The 18,844-nt window shown below is 40.8% G+C and overlaps 1 protein-coding gene across 1 annotated transcript in view; it reads left to right on the forward strand.

Annotated features, from left to right (window-relative positions):
* The window catches only part of CNTNAP5 (contactin associated protein family member 5), an 884,418-nt gene that overhangs the window by 609,422 nt on the left and 256,152 nt on the right, over positions 1 to 18,844 (forward strand). The window contains exon 13 of the mRNA XM_007456361.1: positions 17,222 to 17,422. Within this exon, the coding sequence (XP_007456423.1) occupies positions 17,222 to 17,422 (201 nt within the window). The remainder of the gene's footprint in view (positions 1 to 17,221; positions 17,423 to 18,844) is intronic.

Below are 18,844 nucleotides of genomic sequence, written 5' to 3' on the forward strand. Positions count from 1 at the left end.
ACCAAAGATAAGTAGAATTCAATTGTTGGTCCTATGTGCATTTGTAATTAAGTTTTGTCTTGGTATCTCCTATTGGCTGATTTCTACCCCTGAACACTCCACTGCTAACACACACACACACACACACACACACACACACACACACACACACACACACACACCATAAAGGAAGTATTAGCTTCCATTGCCCTCCCAAATTCTTCTACAAGGACAAGCTGGGCTCAAGTTCTCAAGTTTGTTTTCTTAATCATATTTTGGATAGCTATCATTGCAGAAGTACTGTTGCTAAAAAATGGTTACTTGATTACAGACTGTAAAACTGCCAAATATCTACTGGGCACAGGACTAGTTCAAGATGCATCACTGTGAAGTAGCTGGAATACTGTTCTCTTTTTACAAATATGCTAATGAGGTTAGTAAGTTATACGAAGAGGATTCCAATTAGAGCCACATCAGATCTAAGTTTTTTTCTATGTCTGGTATGAAGTACTTCTTATCAAAGGGGTCTAAAGCATGGGAGGCAACTTTCTTCTATTTGAATCATTATGCATTGGTTGTCTGCTCTGGCCAGGCACTGACAAGGCACTGAGGATATAGAAGTGATTAAGATACGGTCCCCCAAGTCCACAGAATTTATCATCTCATGTCCTTGTGGTAAGAAAACACCCGGATCTTTCCCACTCTGATTCATAATTCACACAACAGCAAGAGTGATGCTTTAAAAACAGATCTGACCATGCTTCCTCATCCCCTTCCCCTTCTACCTGTGCAAACTCCAAGCTCCTTACTCATGGCTTACAATTTTTGAAGGACATTGTTGTATAATGTGTTCATATGCATTAATTAAAAGTCTTAGGACAATGTCTGGTACTTATTACATCCTCCAAATTATGATCGTTATTATCTATTATAATTATTTAGGGGCTACAAACAAGGCCCCTGGTCTTTGTATTTCAGTCTCTCCCTCTGTACATGACGGGTGATGACAATAGCTTTTTATGATTGGTATCTAGTCAAGTTAAATGAGTTAACATTTAAACAATGTTGGAGAGTGACTGACACAGAGCAGGTGGTGGAGAAAATGTAGGTTTTTCTCCTTCCCTTCTTCCCCCTTCCTTTGGAAACATGTCGCTTCTCTGTGGGCAGCACATTCAGATCGATCTGAACAGGAGACCACAGGCTGTGTCCCCAGTAGCCCAAGCATCGTTTCTCGGTTGAGACTTGCTCATGGGTGACATACGCACGGTGGCTCGCTAGCAGTTTAACCAGTTGGAATAATCCTTGTGTTGTTGCTTCTATTCCAGAGGGACAATTTGCTTTCTGTAAATCAAGTGTTTTCCAGAGCACTCTTTGGGGCTGAAGAATGGTCATTCACCAGCTTAGAAGAGGGAAGCTTTTTTTAAATGTCTGTCTCCCTGTTTAATACATCATGCTGTCAACCAAGGCGTGGTGACCACATAGAGCTTCCAGAAGGCTGGTCTCTTAGGTGAAGCTGGGGAGTGGATCTGCTTGTGTGGAAGGCCCAAGCTTTAAAGGGGTCTCTGTGGACTGGTGGCAGATGGTGTAATCTCCTGCTAAATTGGGCCATTAAAGAAAACTACTAAGTCATAAAGCTGTAGCATTGCCCAGAAAGTAAAGCACTGTCACCTTTGAATTGCCATGAGTTTTCACAGGCACTTAAAGAAATGCCTTTCACACCAGTTTAGCACGGCCGGTTGGCTCCAACCACAGGGTGTAAGGACAGGAGTCTCAGCACTAGGGTGGGGAGAATGATTGCAATGTGATTTCCATTGACTTATTTGCTCATTCATAAATTCACCCCCCCCTTTACTAACATTTCTTGAATTCCTTTATTAAACTCTCATTTATTTACTCATTCTTTAATTCTCTCATTTATTCATTTCCACAATTATTTGTTCATGGGTTCAGTTACATTATTCATTCATCCATTCATCCAGTCAGTTATTCAGCTGACCACCCAGGATAAGCCACTTAAATAAATTTTTCAGCACTGATGGAGATAAGCCCTAAGGTTTCAGAATGGATGCTTGTCTTGTCCTCAAGGAGCTCACAGTTCAGAAAGGGAGTCAGACTTTGTAAGCAGATATTTTCCGCCTGGTGTGGAAGATGGAATAGAAGCCAATAGATGGTGCAGAAAGAATACAAAGGACACGGTGGTTAAATCAAGGGCTATGAGGAGACTGGGGACAGTGCTCAGAGAAGATGTGCTTGAAGAGATGCCCTCTGAGCTGAATCTTGTCCTAGAAACAGCTAACATTTAATTGTGCATCTATTTGTTGGAGGTGCCATGTTAAGCACTTCACATCCATGAGGTCGTTCAGGTTTTCTAGCAATCATGTGAAGAAGGTGCCATTCTTTCCATTTTATAGGGAAGGGCACTGAAATCTTGAGAAGCTAAATAGCTTGTCCAAGTTCTTGCAAGGAGCGAATAGTGAAGCCAGCAGTTGGGTCTACATCTGTGATTCCCGTGCCTGGGTTCCTAGCCCAGGTGACACAGATGCTCTAAGGCAAACAAAAAAAGACCATGTGTCCACCCTTCCTCTGGCCTGTGCTGCCTCCATCCATCGGGTCAGTGCCACAGTGGAAAGTTCCTCAAGGAAGTGACCCTGAAGGAAGGAGGTCTGTATCATACTTTCCTGGATCATCACTTTACTCATTTATCAATTGGGATAATCATATCCACCTTTCATGATTTTCTGAGCATTCAATGAGAATTATATAAAACAAAAGTTCTTAAATTTTATTTCTCTGCAAAGTGAACTGAGATGAATGTTTAAAATGCCTTTTCCGAGGCCTATTCCCAGCAATGTTTATTCAGTAGGTTTAGGACAACAATCAAAAGTAACATTTTTAGCAAGCACCTGAAGATTCTGGACCTTGGGAAGTATCTATATAAGGTGATTAGCACAGTGTATAGCATTTAATGTCTCCTTGCATATTCGTCTCCCCACTTCTAAGGTGATGGGGGGACTGGTCAGTGACTAAAAGAGCTGTTCTTCTTAAGACCTGAACACAAGGCTTATCCTGATCCCTTCTTGATGGACTTTTCACAGCACATTTTTATTGCAGATACCTGGAGAGCCCTTCCTCTTGGTGTGTGGGGATCAGGACACAGTCCAAACAACCAGTATATATTGAGGCTCCCCTGTGTTCTGTGCTGTATAAGCCACTATAAACCACTGACCCTTGTGGCCTAGGACCTCATACTTAACTTCCAACTCTTTAAGCCCCTCCATTTAGGCCATCCTATTCCATATTTAATTCATCCAATTATCCTGTAGATACCCAACAGCCATGGGATCCTGGGCATGTTCACTTCTGTGAGGCTCAGTTTATTCATCCGCATAATGGGGACGATCAATCACTCTTACCTCAGTGGGTTGATGCACAGATTAAATAAAATTAAATTAGCAACATGCCTCATATGCTCAGTACAATATCTGGCATTCTCTAAGAGCTCTGGAAATAGAAATCACGATCACCCAGCTCCATCATCATAGGAAGATCTAAATGCTGAAGGAATACAGAGGCAGGAGTGATCAAGTAAGGCTTTGCTGGAGACATAGGGCTTAGGTATGAAGTTGAAAGATAGGTGTCCCAGGCTAGGCAGAGAAGAGAAAAGAGGAAAAATCAATCCTGATGAGCTCAGTGGTGGTATGGGTGTGGCGATGCAGTGAGCTTGTAACCAAGGGCTCTTTGCCTCCTTTGAGGTCTCCTGGCTCACCTGTGTGTTCTAATACAAGATTACCATTAGGCAAGCACTTTTCTTGATCAGAAGGATGAAATGACAAGTGGGAGTCAAATGTGTCTCCCAGAAAGCTCGCTTGTTTTCTCTCACTTTTGCTCTGAGCCCAGGATTCTGGGGAGAGATGATGACTAAAAGTCAGTCTAGACCTTGCAAAGAATTTAAAAAGCCCAAGATGTACTAGCAGCTTGTGATTCCACATTCTGTGAAGTAAGGGAAGCAGAGGGACCCTTTGTCTGGGAGTCTTTTTTTTTATTTTTTTTTTTGTGGTATGCGGGCCTCTCACTGTTGTGGCCTCTCCCGTTGTGGAGCACAGGCTCTGGACGCACAGGCTCAGCGGCCATGGCTCACGGGCCCAGCTGCTCTGCAGCATGTGGGATCTTCCCAGACCGGGGCACGAACCCGTGTCCCCTGCATCGGCAGGCGGACTCTCAACCACTGCACCACCAGGGAAGCCTGGGAGTCTTTTTTTATAACTATTCACAGCAGGTGAACTCAGGTCTCAGGAGCGCCAATCAGCCTTTCCTGCGCCGGGCACAAGAATTTGTTCTATTTGTATCTGCTTGTAAAGGAAAGCTGGTAAGAGACATTTGCTGGTTAGACTGACTGTGGGGATGGTTCCACATGGCTTTTTCCATGCCACCTATGAGTATTCTGTCCAACTCTCATGCCTTTTATCCAGTTTTATTCTTCTGGAATATCATTTCCTCACCTCCTTCTTTAGACCGAGTCCTCATTCTTTTCTCCTATGACTGTCCTTTGCCCATCACCATTCTCAAGGCTCCCCCGTGAATCCACATAATCAACAAACGTCTATTCAATCCATCATCGGTGGTAAGAGCTTGGGCTTGGTTTGCATCCCAGCACTGACACTTCCTAGTTTTGTCAAGTTATGTGATCTAGGGAGTTACTTGGGCTCCTTGTTCCTTAGCTTCCTCCTTTGTCATTAATAGCAGAACCTATGTATGAGGTTGTTGTGAGGTGTACATGAGTTAATCTTTGTAAACCATAAGAAAAAAATTCCTGGTATTATATACCCAATATGTGTTAGCCTTAATTATTTTCATCACTCTATTCCCAGAAACCTTGACACTGTTTTCTTGGTGTTTCTGGGGAATACAGTGATGAAAATTATAACTAATAAATTTTAGGAATATATAACACCGGGTGCCTTCAAAGCACCCCTGCAAATTAATTCAACAGCAATAACCGATACTTACATTTGAATATAGATGGGCTACCATGGTGTGAATGGTTGAATTTGATAATAGTTTTTGCTTTTGGATAATTATTTGGTCCATTGGTCCTTAGCTCTGTGTGTGTGTGTGTCTGTGTGTGTGTGTGTGTGTGTGTGTGTGTGTGTGTTTATAAGGGCACATGCACACGAGTTTGCTGGGGCAGAGTAGCATAGTTTTGAGCCTTTTCTACATGTGAAGCACTGTGTCAAGCACTATCTTATTTCCCCAAAGATTTTATTCTGAAATATCCAAACCTACAGAAAAGTTGAAAGAATAGTAAAATGAGCATCCATAGGCTTTTCACCTAAACTCTCCAAATATTAAAATTTTGCCCCATTTGCACACATTTGTGCTACTCTCATCCGCCCCCCTCCTGTCCTTCCTTCATCCTCATATAAAATGTTTTTTTTTTCTTTTTGTGAACTATTTGAAAGCAAGTTGTGGACATAGTGATAATTTAAACGTGAAGACTTCACTTGCATCTCCCGACAATAGACACTATGCTATATAAGCACAAAAATAACACCATAAGAAGAAAATAAACATCACTTCAATGAATGTTATCTGGTATATAATCATCTTGTCCCTACAGTGTCTTGTATAGCAGTGTATGTTTTTCTATTTTTATTTGGATCTCAAGCAATGTCCATAGGTGGGATTTAATCGTCCTGTCCCTTTAGTCTCTTTTAACTAGAAGAGCCCACCCCCTAACCCATCTTGTTTTGTTTGCTTTTCATAACAGACATTAAGTTTTTGAAGAGTACAAGCCAGTTGTTAAGTAAAATGTTCCCAGGGGGAGCAGGGTGAGGGAGGGGTTGATTGGGAGTTTGGGATTAGCAGATGCAAACTAGTATTTATAGACTGGCTAAACAAGGACCTACTGAATAGCACAGGGAGCTATATTCAGTATCCTGTGATAAACCATAATGGAAAAGAATATGAAAAATAATATATGTATATGATCACTTTGCTGTATAGCAGAAACTAACACATCATTGTAAATCAAGTATAGGTCAATAAAAAATAAATTTAAGAAGTAAAATGTTCCACATTTTGTTTCTTTCCTGGTTATTTCTTCATTGTTAGAATACTTTGGCAGAAAGCCTCATTGGGGGTGTCTCCCATCAGAAGGCACACAATGTCAGTTTGTGCCATGACTGGCTTGCTCTGCTCCATCATTTGACTAAAGCAGCTCCACCAGATCTCTGCATTGTGAAGGTGATTTACAATCAGTTATCTGTGAAGTTCTATGCAGACATTATGTGAGTATCCTGTTCTCCATCCATGTGTTAATGGTCCTGACCTGTGTAAGTCATGACACTGGGGTTTGTAAAATGTCGTTTTTCTAATTGTATTATCCCTTCTGCATTTATAGCTGTTTTTGTCTACAGAGCTTTTTATTTCTCACCTTGCCTCCATTTACCCTTGTATCAGTAGAGGCTCATAAATTATTTCACTTTAAAACATTGTTACTATTACATTATATTTATTAGATGTTCAAATTGTCCCCAAATTAGCTAGTAATGGTCCCTTTAATTCTGTTCCTATGTCTTTCTTGCATGACCCCATTAATCTTGGAGCACTTCCATGCTTTCTAGCACAAGATGCTCCAAGATGTTACCTTGAACTTTCCCTGACTAGACCCAGACTCAGCTATTTCCCCAAAGAAGCCTAGTTCCTTTTTGTAGCAAATGGTATTTGAAAGTTAAGATCTAGGTGTTAGGTTTGTTTATTGCTTCTCAGCCTTTTTTGTGGACAGAGCTAAAAAATGTGTGTGTATGTTTAAATTATGAGTTGATACATTTATCTTTAATGCAAATCCAGCACTATTAGATCTTTTTTCATCATTCTATCTTCCATATATATTTCTCTTCTCTCACACTGAGAAATTATCCCAGCATCAATATATTTTCTAATTTATTCTATCCTGTAATATACACCAATAGTTTCAGAATCACATCAGCAATAGCACTACTAATAACAAGGTAAAGTTTAAATTTACTTGAATTTAAAATTTTGTTCTTAGACTATATCCTCAGAATGTATAGCTAGACAGAATAGAGTATTTAAAAAGTTACTTGAATTATTTTTTTTTCTCCCTTGTGGTTATTTTATCTAATATATAGACAGGGTTTTTTGTATCTGCTTAATATTCAGTTTTAGGGTTTGCCTTTTTTCATCCTTTTGATTTAATTTTATGTTTTAAATATATAAAACATTTTAATGTTACAGAAGTCAAATATATTTACAGTGATTGACCAGGGATGTCTTCTTCTCACTTACATTGCCTTCACTCTGTTCTTACCCATCTCCTCCCGATAATCATTTAGTGTATCCTTCCTCTGTGTATCCCTTTTTCTCCTTTGTTCTTGCACAACATGTAGCATAGTCTTTTGCACCTTAATTCCTGTAAATCATTCCATCTATCCTGGAAATCATTCTAGATTGGTTTAGAGAAATCTTATGTGGTCTTTATTATGACTACATAGTATTTCACTGTGTCAGTTAACTATACTGTGTCTAATCAAACATCTATTGATAGATAATTTACCTTTTTTCCAAAATTCTGCTACTTGTAATAGATATTCTGGCCTGCACAGCAGAATTTCAAGTATGCATTGAAACATTGTTTCCTATCATATATCACTTTCCTGTTGATTTTAAGAGCTGTCACTGAAGCCAGTAAAAATCTTGGTAGTCTGTTGAAGGTTTAGTTTAGTGGTAAGTGAATACCTACTGTGGGCCAGGTGCTAGGCATACAAAGACTTAACGAGACATTCTCTTCCCTTGTATAGCTTACAGTTTAGCTGGGGGTCTGAGTAAACAAGTTGGAGTAATAGTGCTTAAGTGAGCCAAACACAGGATGCTGGTGGAGTTAGAAAAGACTTTCCACTGGAGATGATGCTGGCACTCTGACAATAAAATTGATAGTGTGATGATGTCCAGAGCAGGGACGTCAGCTGAAAGAAAGACAAATAATTCCATGTTCCTCTTTGAGCTTTCTTTTTGTCAGTCACCTCCAGAACCAGAATCTAAGATCCGTGGAAGCAGAGTATGTAGACTCTTCTATTTCAGAAGACTTGTCTTCTTTTGTGACCTGGTGAGAGGTGACATAAGTGCTGAGTGACGCTTCTCAGGACCAAGGCAAGCACTTTGCAGTCAGCTCACTACTCTATGAGTTCCATCTTGGCTACCTTAGCTCTTACTAAAGGAAGGATGGGGACTACTATTTATTGTGTACTTGTGGTCCAGGTACTGGGTTATATATATTGTCTTAGAGTCAATCTCATCTAATCCTCATGATAAAGTGTGAGGTAGAGATTATTTCTCATTTGCATTTTGAGAAAACAGAGGTTCAGAGAGGTTGGAGAGAATTCCAGCATCACTCTGCTAGTAACTGACAGATGGAGGGATTAAATTCAGGTCTGTGTCAGTGCCCAGAGTTTTCCTCAGAATGAACCAAAAGAGTGCCTGCCACAAAGATGCTCCTGAAAGCCTCTAAAAATGTCTCATAGCAACAAAAGCCCCTCCCTCTTCCCATCAGGTGACTTGGATGTGCAGCCCCCTTCCACCCACCCCCCCCCCCCGCCCTTCCCCTGCCTGGAAGGTGGGCACAGGCTCCCCTTGGCCACACATTTGCTGCTGCAAGATTTCAGCTTCCATGGAGCTTCTTTCCCAGAACCAGCTGTGAACACCTTACGCTCAAGGTCCGGGGTGGCATTCAGCCTGGTACCCCTCACACCACCACCTACTCAGTCCCTAACATCGTGCTCTGCACACACTAGACTTTCCGTTAAGTTTTCCTTGAATAAACCAGGGAATCAGAAACAAAGTACCATGCAATGCACATGAAATCTATTCAAGAACACACATCACCCCCACCAAGATCATAAAACAGATTTCCCAGGTCTCTTTGATCATGCCACTAATTGTAAAGCAAGGGAAAAGAAAACCCCCCAAAAAGGTACATAAAAAGTAAAGGCTCGAGTGAAAGTAGTAGAATAAATCACGGCCAAGTATGTTGTCTGGAAGTTGTCAGGTGTGTGGTCCAGGCGGGCTAGTGAAGGAGCGGCAGGGGCTAACAGGGCCTCCCCGCACCCCCGTACCCCTCCGGCGCCCCGGGGGCTGCGGTTCCTGCTTCCAGCTAATGCAATGTGCACAGTGGCCCTACCAGGAGTCTTAAACCGGTAATGCTACCTCCCCCGAACAGCGGCAGAAGCCCAGACACTAAAAGCAGCCGTGTCTGCAAGTGGTTTTAGCAGGCAAGGAGGATGTACGCCTAGGCAGCTGGGCTGATCCACAAGGGAGGGGAAACAGCTCCTACGGGAATTCTGAAGGCTTTTAAAGAAGTTGAAAACTGCTTTCCACCTCTTGTCTTCTTTCCCTTTAAAGGTTGAGGAGAAGGGGGCACGGATCCCCTCAGCAGAGGTTCCCAGAACTGTTTCCCCGCAATGAAGTGATGCGTCCGCTCCTTCCGAATCACTTCCTCAAAAGGGCTTGCAGGGCTTCCCTAGTGGCGCAGTGGTTGAGAGTCTGCCTGCCGATGCAAGGGACACGGGTTCGTGCCCCGGTCCGGGAAGATCCCACGTGCCGCGGAGCAGCTGGGCCCGTGAGCCATGGCCGCTGAGGCTGCGCGCGTCCAGAGCCTGTGCTCCGCAACGGGAGAGGCCACAGAGGCCCCCATACCGCAAAAAAAAAAAAAAAAAAAAAAAAAAGGGCTTGCGGCAGTTCAACTCTGATTTCTAGTCGGGTACCCTGAGCCAGCCTCTGAGTTCAGTTCAGTGCTGTGCGTTTGATTAAGCACTCACAGCATCACTGCTCAGTGGAGTATCTCCAGTTTACAGAAGTGGAGACTGAGGCTGGGGGAGGTTCCCTGTCTCTGCTGGGGTCAGGAATGTGGTCAGTGGCAGAGCTGGCAGCCAGATCCGTTGATCCCAAAGCCCTTGCTTCCCTCCATCGCATCTGCCTCTACTGGCTATGGAAGCCCTTTCTAAGCCGATATTTACTCAGCGGCCATTGCCGAAGATTTAAATGGGGAGATGAGGGACAAACATATGAAAAGTTAAATAACTCTCAATGCAAAATGACAAGAGATGGCATGGATGGTAAATGAGTGGCAGAGACAGTGCTTTGAGGATTATTTAAGCTGTCTTTACCCTTGGCATAGAAAATTCACTTTGTCAACATAGATAACTATACAAGAAGTGACCCCAGGGACCTTTCTGTAGACTTGCTTTATTACAATAGGAGTATAAGTGAATTGGCACACTTTTCAAAGGAGTGTAAGCAGCTCCTCACAGTGATTTAAGTTCAATTAAACTGGGTATTGACAATCTGTAGACTTCCCTTCCTTCCAAGCATTGTGAGAGAAAAATTGAAGGTTTCTTTTCTGCCTCTGCAAAGTGACAGATATGTGTATAGAATGAGGTTTTATTAATCAGAGTTATCTCTTGTCTCTCTCTCTCTCTCTCTTTTTCCACTCTCCTCCTGTTTTTTCTTTCTTCTGAGTGGTGATCTCCATGGTAACAGATGGAACAGCTTATAGCATCTGTAATGACTATTATTAATAATAATAATGATCATCACAATGATAATACTGATCGGATAGAATGAGAGCCAAAATAAGAGAGTTAAATGGTGTCTCTGTATGTAAACAATTTACAGTTTCTGAAATGAGAGTGAGAGGGACCAGGGGGATCACCTAGAGCTCCAGGATGAAGGTTCCTAGAGGGCTTTCCTGGGGTGACAATGGGGAAAGATTTCACAGCAGGGATAAGGAAATAGAATATTCTGGAATATCCTGCCATTACTACTCTGCTGACTCTTTGTGAAACCTCTTTTGCTTTTCTCTTGATGATGTTGTTGACTGCGTGTATTTTGATCATATCACTTGAAAGTTCTTTTACATGTGAACCCTTACATAATTCATGCTGGTGATTAGCCTCCTCTTGATGAAGATCTCCTGAAGTCTTACATGGCGTTCAATGCTAGCCGAGGTGCTGATGGTCTAAGGATGAAAGACCTCTGTTTACCTGTCCATTCTCAAGGAAAACAGTGTATAGTCTATCGCCAGCCCCAACCCTGCCACCAGCAGAACTCTGGGCATCCCCACTTACTTGTAATCTCAAGAGTACTTACAACAGCACTTACTTACACTTACAACAGTACTTACAACAATGACATCTGTCATTCTCATGCATACCATGTTTTCCCCCAAATGATGGTAAACTTTTGAAGAAGTTAGGCAGTGCACTGTCCTCCTGTGTATGCACCCTGGGGGCTATCACACAGTATACATAGAATGAGTGATACATTTCACATCCTGGGAGATCTCAGCTTTGTAAGGAGATAGACTTGAAAGCTAAATTCACAAAGCAACACGGGAAATGCTTTACTAGTCTTCATAACAACCCATTGTCATATCTTTGAAATGAAGCCTTGGACCTTTATAACACATGCTATTTGATGGCCTATGGCCTGTAACTCCTTTATGCTTAAAGGTGGCATGATACCTTGTATGGATTTGGGTTATGGCATCATTTATGCTCAGGCAAGTGCATTGGGCTGAATGCTGCTTTTAAAAAGCAAATATTTTATTTTTATTTTTTAATGAGATATAATTGGCATACAACTTTGTGTAAGTTTAAGATGTACAATGTGTTGATTTGATACATTTATATATTACAATATTATTATCATGGTAGCATTAGCTAACACCTCTATTATGTCACATAATTATCTTTTATTTTTTTCTGGTGGGAACGGTTAAGATCTAGTCTCTTAGCAACTTTGAAGTTTATAATACAGTGCTGTTGACTATAATCATTATGCTGTGCATTCGATATCTAGAACTTATTTATTTGCTAATCACAAGTTTGTACCCTTAATTAACATCTCTCCATTTTTCCAAAGCTATAGTAAGTAAAACAGTATGGTATTGGCACAAAAATAGCCACATATACCAGTAGAACAGAACAGAGAGCCCAGAAATAAACCCTCATATAAACGATCAATTGATATTTGACAAGGGAGCCAAATATACTCAATGGGTAAAGGACAGTCTCTTCAATAAATGGTGTTGGGAAAGTGGACAAGCCCATGCAGAATGAAATTGGACCCCTATCTTATACCACTCAAAAATTAACTTGAAAAGGATTAAAGGCTTCAACAGAAGACCTAATAGCATGAAAACCTAGAAGAAAACATAAGGAAGAAGTCCCTTTGACTCTGGTCTTGGCAAAGATTTTTTGACTATGACAGCAAAAGCCCAAGCAACAAAAGAAAAATATCAGCAAGTGAGACTACATCAGACTAAAAAGCTTCTGCACAGGAAAAGAAATAGTCAACAAAATTAAAAAGCAATCTAAGGAATGAGAGAAAGTATTTGCAAACCATCTATTTGATTAAAAATAACAAATATTTTAAATACATAGTAACTAATTTTAGAATCACTAAGATCCTTAGTGAATTGAATTGGTTTCTGCCAGTTCAAAAACTCTTCAAATGCAGTCCTCTCTTAAGCAGAGAATTTGTCTATATTGGGTAACTCAGTACATGTATTCCTTTAAGCAAGTTAGAAAGATGGGGCTCTGTTTTTCATCATGGGACTGAATACAGTAGAAGAAAGAACAGAAAATGAACTGGGTAGCAAACTGTGGTATCAAGGGCAATGATTTTCTAGGTTTCTGGGTCTATGAGGACTAAACGACAAATTCTGTTTTAGACATCTGCAGAAATGCAAGGGATGAAAATAAATATAGAGACACATGAGTCTATTTCAGAGTGAAAAGATAATTGGACAAGATGATAATCATTTATTATATACAGCGGCAGCTATATTACAAGAAACTGCAGTCCAGACCTCTAGCTAACCTCATTTGCCAGATGAGTTTCCCACTCCCAACCCTCTAAGGAATGAAGTCCCCTTCCTCATTTTAATGTCATCGAAAAGTTCGAACATAAAGATTCTTTACTCTTTTGCATGCCAGACAACAAGTTACGTGTCTATGTAAAGCAAGATACCGAATCAGTATAATATCATCATGTATGGAAAGATTAATATAAATATCCCATTTACCAATGAGGAAACTTCAGAGATGTATATAACTTGTCCAAAGTCTTACTGCTGGAGCAGAACATAGATGCCCATCATATGGGCTAGTTTCTAAAGCCAGAAGTCTCACGGTACCTTGAGCCCTAGATGCATCTCTAGAGACTAGAACTTAGGGTGGATGTCCTGTGGTGGAGGGCAGGTACTGGAGGCAGGTCAGCCAAGGTGGGTGTATGGAGCCTGGAGGACTTTATGATGCTCTGCCAATCATAGCATTTAGACGATTTACTCCACAGTCTCTGCATGAACCTGGACCGACTTGAGTTACGGGGAAACCTCTGCTGGTTTCCTTGTGTGGGACTCCAAGTTCACAGAACTGCCAGAGGGAAGCATTTCCTGTTCTGGGTCTTTTGAATGTGTTTTCCCCATGGGTCTGCAGAGAGAAGACCAGGCTCAGAGTGTCTCCCCTTTGCCCCCTTTTGGTGTTTGTGGGTCTTACTTTCTGGTCAGGGAAAGAACTGTGTTAATACAAGCGACCATGAGAACTCTAATAGACCAGTCAAGACTTCTTCTTTTTGATGCTGTTGTTAATATCAGCATCTGATATCTGTGAGCTCCTTGAGTTGAAGATGTTATATACCTTTATCTAAGAGGTACACACAGATTTCTGTTGAATGTCGTTATTTAGTTAATAAGGGAGCTTCTCACACTAATCCCCTCACTTAAATCTTTACAACCACCTTCTACAGTTGGCATCATTGCTGTTTTTTTTTAAGTATTGCTGATGAGTAAACTGAACTTTAGAGAAGTAATCATTTGACCAAGGATGCTTAACCAGGAAGTATAGAGCTGGCACACAAATCCAGATCTTCTGGCTCCAGAATCCATGTTGTGTCCACTAATCTTCACTGGGCACTGACCAAATTTACCATCTTGAACATTTAGCTTATGGGTCCAATTTTATTTAAAGTATATATAGGTCCATGAATGGATGTCCCTCCATCCACCTAAGACTATTCAAGACGAATCTTACTTGTTTGAAAATCCTTCACCTAGACCTTCCCTAGCTAAGACCACCTCACCTGTCCCCATCCAATTCCAAGCATCAGGAACATCAGCCATCAAAGCTGCCTCTCCTGAGTGGCACTGACCCCTGGCCTTTCATGTTTTGTCAGGGTTCAGGGCTTAATCTGCACTGCTACCCAGGAAGTGGGGGAAAAAATAGAAAGTGAGAAAAAATAATATCCAGTTGTCTCCTTGTTTTTAGCCTTTATGTTGCTCTCTCCCAGGAGAAAAATAATGAGAGGACAAAGGGTATCTTTGAAATGAAAGCCAGCTAACGGACCCTAGGTTTCGAGTAATCGTCTCTCTTCCTGTCGCTCAGACTGTGCTTGTGATGTCTGTTAAGTGAACTGTGGGGACCCTTTGGAGATCTTAGTAGTTCCTTTGTATCTTCTGTATATTGCATGTATCAAAAAGAACCAAGAGTTGAACTATTAAAACCAGTTCACTCTCAGGGCCAGAACGTGGGGTTTGCAATATTTGTGGCTTTAAGATAAAAGACTGTCTCTCTGACATGGCTTCCTTTTCCATCTTGCCAAAGATAGAATATGGTTTTGGAAAAATGAGCTAATGAGTGAACAAATAAGAAAATTTATAATGAATGTATGAACAATGGATGCATATATAGATATGAAAAATCATTGTACATTTGGAAGGAAATCCACATTTATATGATTTAATGATGCTATGTGGACCACTTTGGGAATCAGAAAGATTGGATGCATTGAGACTGGGGACAAGTTTACTTTCTCTCCCCTTCTTACATTTATATCTATATTTATATCCAGTATCTATATTTATACTGTTATCTATGATTCTTATCAGTACTGGAGATGATGTACATAAAATGTCCTAGTATGGAACAGTAATATACCATCTATTATTAGAGGTTAGATTTCCATTTCTTCTGAGCACCGTGGACATTTCAAAGTCAGCAGTTTTTATTTCTCCCTCTACAGTATTGCATGATTGAGCAATTACTTTCTTTGGTTATTTTATTGACATTTGTCTATATTGGCACCAACATTTTTGGAGTTTCCAGTTAATTATTTATGTAACATTATTATTTTTACCAATATGAATCATGTTTTATTTTTGCTTTCAAAGTCAAAATCCAAAAACCTTCATTCTGATTTTTTTAATAGACTTTATGGAAAATGTAATTTTGTCTCGATTAAACATTGGAGATATGTGGGTTATCAGGGGGCTGGTTTTAGGAAATAGTGTTAAGATGAATCAGAATGTTTGAGCAGAGTTCAATTTTATGCTGCAAGAAACATTTCCATTTTTAGGAATTGTGAAAAATACTTTAGAGAGAATTGAGAGCAAACTTCCTCTTCCTCTTCTCTCTAACATATTAAAACTGAAGTACAGGGCAATGAAGTTATTTATCCCAAGTCATATACAGAGTTAGGGTAGAGAACGTATTAACACTGGGGATCCTGGTTGCCAATTTTTTCTTCTCCTTCATCTCATTCTAATGGCCAACAGCCATGATCCTGCTTCTGAGTAGTACTAGTTAGAAATAGTGGTTACAGGCAGTCTATGTGCTCACCATTCTTGTCTAACAGATATGCCTGGGTCCTTCCTTTACCTCCTAGACCTTGGTTTCCTCATTTGTAAAATTAAGTGGGTGAGAGAGGAAGGAAACCATGTGACTTCTGGGCAAGGTTCTTTTTCAGCTCTGCGCATCTATGAAGAGTGATGACGTTATTATGTGGGCAAGATTCTCAGATGACAAAAGCTTCTCGAGTCTTCCTATTTCCTCTTTCTCCTTATCTGTAAGCATGTTCAGAATTCAATTCTATGTCCAGTTGCCGTAAATGTTTCAGTCTATTATTCTAGAATGTCTGATCATGCCTTGTGACTTTTTTTTTTTAATGATGATTATATTGAGCCCCAGAAAAGTGAAGTGACTTGTCCAAGCTTGTTGTTAGTAGAATAGGTTTCAAGTCAGATCTCTCAGGCTCTAAAACTAAAATTCATCTCCTTTCTTTGCCTTCCATTCTTACCTATAATAGGTAAAATATGTTCTCCATCCCTGACCCACAGGGCCTCATCTCTGCATGTTGTTTTAATGTAAACCTGTTAAAATATTTTGGCAAGTAGAAGTAGCATGGGGAATAAATATTAATGAACTGCAGTTAAGTGTCTTGCATGTTCAGTGTCTATTACACGATCTCATCCTTGTTATGATGTATATTTCACAGATACTTTCTGTGTATAGGTCTTATTTTCAACGTGATACTTATGGTTTCTGAGACAATGATCTATGCTAGTTTTTCTCTTGTGAGGAAGTGTGTGTGTCAATATCTGGAAGTAGGGGTGTTGGAGTCAGACATCCTGGGTTCCAATTCTTGCTTAGACATTAACTATGTAATCTTAGGAAAACTGCTTAATTTTCCTTATTCACTTTTCCCTCAGTTTTGATGTGGCAGGAGCGACTCTCTTCTGATTTAGACGATGTCAATTTAATTTTATTTATTTATGTATTTAATATTTTGAACATTTAACATTTAATTTTTGTTCATTTAATTACCAACATTTTGTGCATTCGACAGCTTGTCAGTGATCTATGTCTTTTGTGTGCATGTCATCGCCAGGATAATTATCTTCAAGGATGTTTAGTTATATTCTACTTCTGGTCGCAGATAATCTAAAATCTCAACTTCTAAGTTCTTCCCCATCCAAATTGTCCTTCTCCACAACAGATGAATTCATTTCCTTTTATTCTTGTTCTACCTGTTGTCTACCTATTTGTGTTTCTTTCTGTTCTAGTTCCATGGCTTTGCATAGATCGTGTCCATTTTAAATGAGATAATGGACATTAAATGCTTAGCATAGAGACTGTGGAGTACAGGCTTCACAAATTTAGCTCCTAAGATAATTAACCCTCACACCAACTCTGGGTAGAACTCTGAAAGAAACAAAAATTCTCCAGCCAAATTCTTTGCATGAGTAGAGTGCTTGAGTGGCCGTTAGTTGATGCACATCCAGCCACCATCCATCACACTGCAAGCATGATTGTCTTTTTTTTTTCCAGCTTTTTGGAGGTCTATAAGCATGATCCTCTTTTGACCTTCCTTGGTTGTGTTTTCTGGGCAGAGGACAAGATCTGGACATTGGTGCAGCACAACAACACAGAGCTGACCCATGTGCGAGGTGCCAACGCTGAGAAGCCCTACTCCATGACCTTGGACTACGGAGGCAGCTTGGAGCAGCTGGAGGCCGTGATTGACAGCTCGGAGCACTGTGAACAGGAGGTGGCCTACCACTGCAAGAGGTCCCGCCTGCTCAACACGCCAGGTAAGAACCACCCCTGCCCAGGTCCCTTTGAGAAGGCCATGCAGGATGACCGCAGTGTGGCAGTTGGGCCCTGAAACCCTGGAATACATAGGACGGGGGGGGGGGGGGGCCAAAAATGGGACTGCAGCTACAATGGTTCCCTATGCAATGAGAGAGTTCCCTATGCCACCAGGAGAGACTCTTGATGGACTCGTCCTTTCTCTGATACCCAGGGTGTGACCTCGAGGGCATTCTGTAGCCTCTCAAGATTTTCTCCTCATCTTCAAAAATGGGTCAGTGATAAGACCCATCTTGCAATCGTGGTGAGAATGGAAAGTTTCTTGAGATCAGTGGCATTTGAAGAGAGCATTTGAGTTAGACGTAGGAAGTGTGAAAGAAGAAATGGTATTTCTGGCAGATGAAAAAGCACCAGAGATCTCAGCACATTCACCAAAGAGCAATGAGTTGTGTCTGAGGCAAAGGAAACATAACGGAGTGGTACTAGGCAAGGAGGTCAACAGGGAAAGCGGCCATATCCTGTGTGTTTGCAGTACTCACGTTACCTGAAAAGTGCAGGCCTTAATGGAAATGACTCTTCTTTTAAGATAAAGTTTACTTTTAGGAAACATTATATTAACTGTATTTATATATACTTTTTGTTCTTTTACAGTTAGTTTTTAGCGTAATGGCTGATAAAGGGTTGCAAAAAAACCTTGTAGTATTGTTTAGCAAAACCCAAAAGGGTTTGCACAGTGTCAGGAGGGCTTTGTCAAAGTTGATGCATGCCCTGGGAGTCAGTCATTTTTGTGCATATCAGTTCATCATTCATGGCAGAAAAAAAGGGGGAAAAAATGGCTGAGTAGCACAAGGATGTGGAATATCCAAGAAAGGGTGTCAGAATCTTTAGCCTCAAGGAACTTATGATCCTTGAAAGTGCGGAATTTTGAAAGGATTGAGGAAATTAGACAATAAAATGTCAAACAAGCAGAAGTGCTAGAAACCTAACTAAATACAACCTACCCACTGCCTCACTGATCTAGAATTCTTAGGGAAGAATTGTCCCACATAAGTGAATTTTCCAGATAACTGTCACTTACCCCTTTAAGCACCCAAAATGTTTTTAAAGAATTTTTAACTATTTGAAATGAAAATCTTTCTCAAATGGATCACATGCTTCCTTGCCTTCTTAGAGAATTCTGAACACGAAATGTCACCTTTTCTTGATGACTCAGGATTACCATTGTGAAAATCAGTGACTGTACTGTCCTTGGACTCAGCAATGCTCGCGGGGCTGATTCAGAGGCCCTGCTTGGGGTCCCTTTTACCAGTATACTCAGAGAGTCAGTGTTTGTGTGTGTTCAGATTTCCCTCTCTCCTGGCTGTCAAGCCTGCATGTGTGACTCAGCACTCTTTGCAGAGAGTCTGTGTCCACAAAACCATCCT

Source organism: Lipotes vexillifer, unplaced genomic scaffold, assembly GCF_000442215.2.
Source record: "Lipotes vexillifer unplaced genomic scaffold, Lipotes_vexillifer_v1.1 scaffold3, whole genome shotgun sequence".
NCBI classification, from domain to species: Eukaryota; Metazoa; Chordata; class Mammalia; order Artiodactyla; family Lipotidae; genus Lipotes; species Lipotes vexillifer.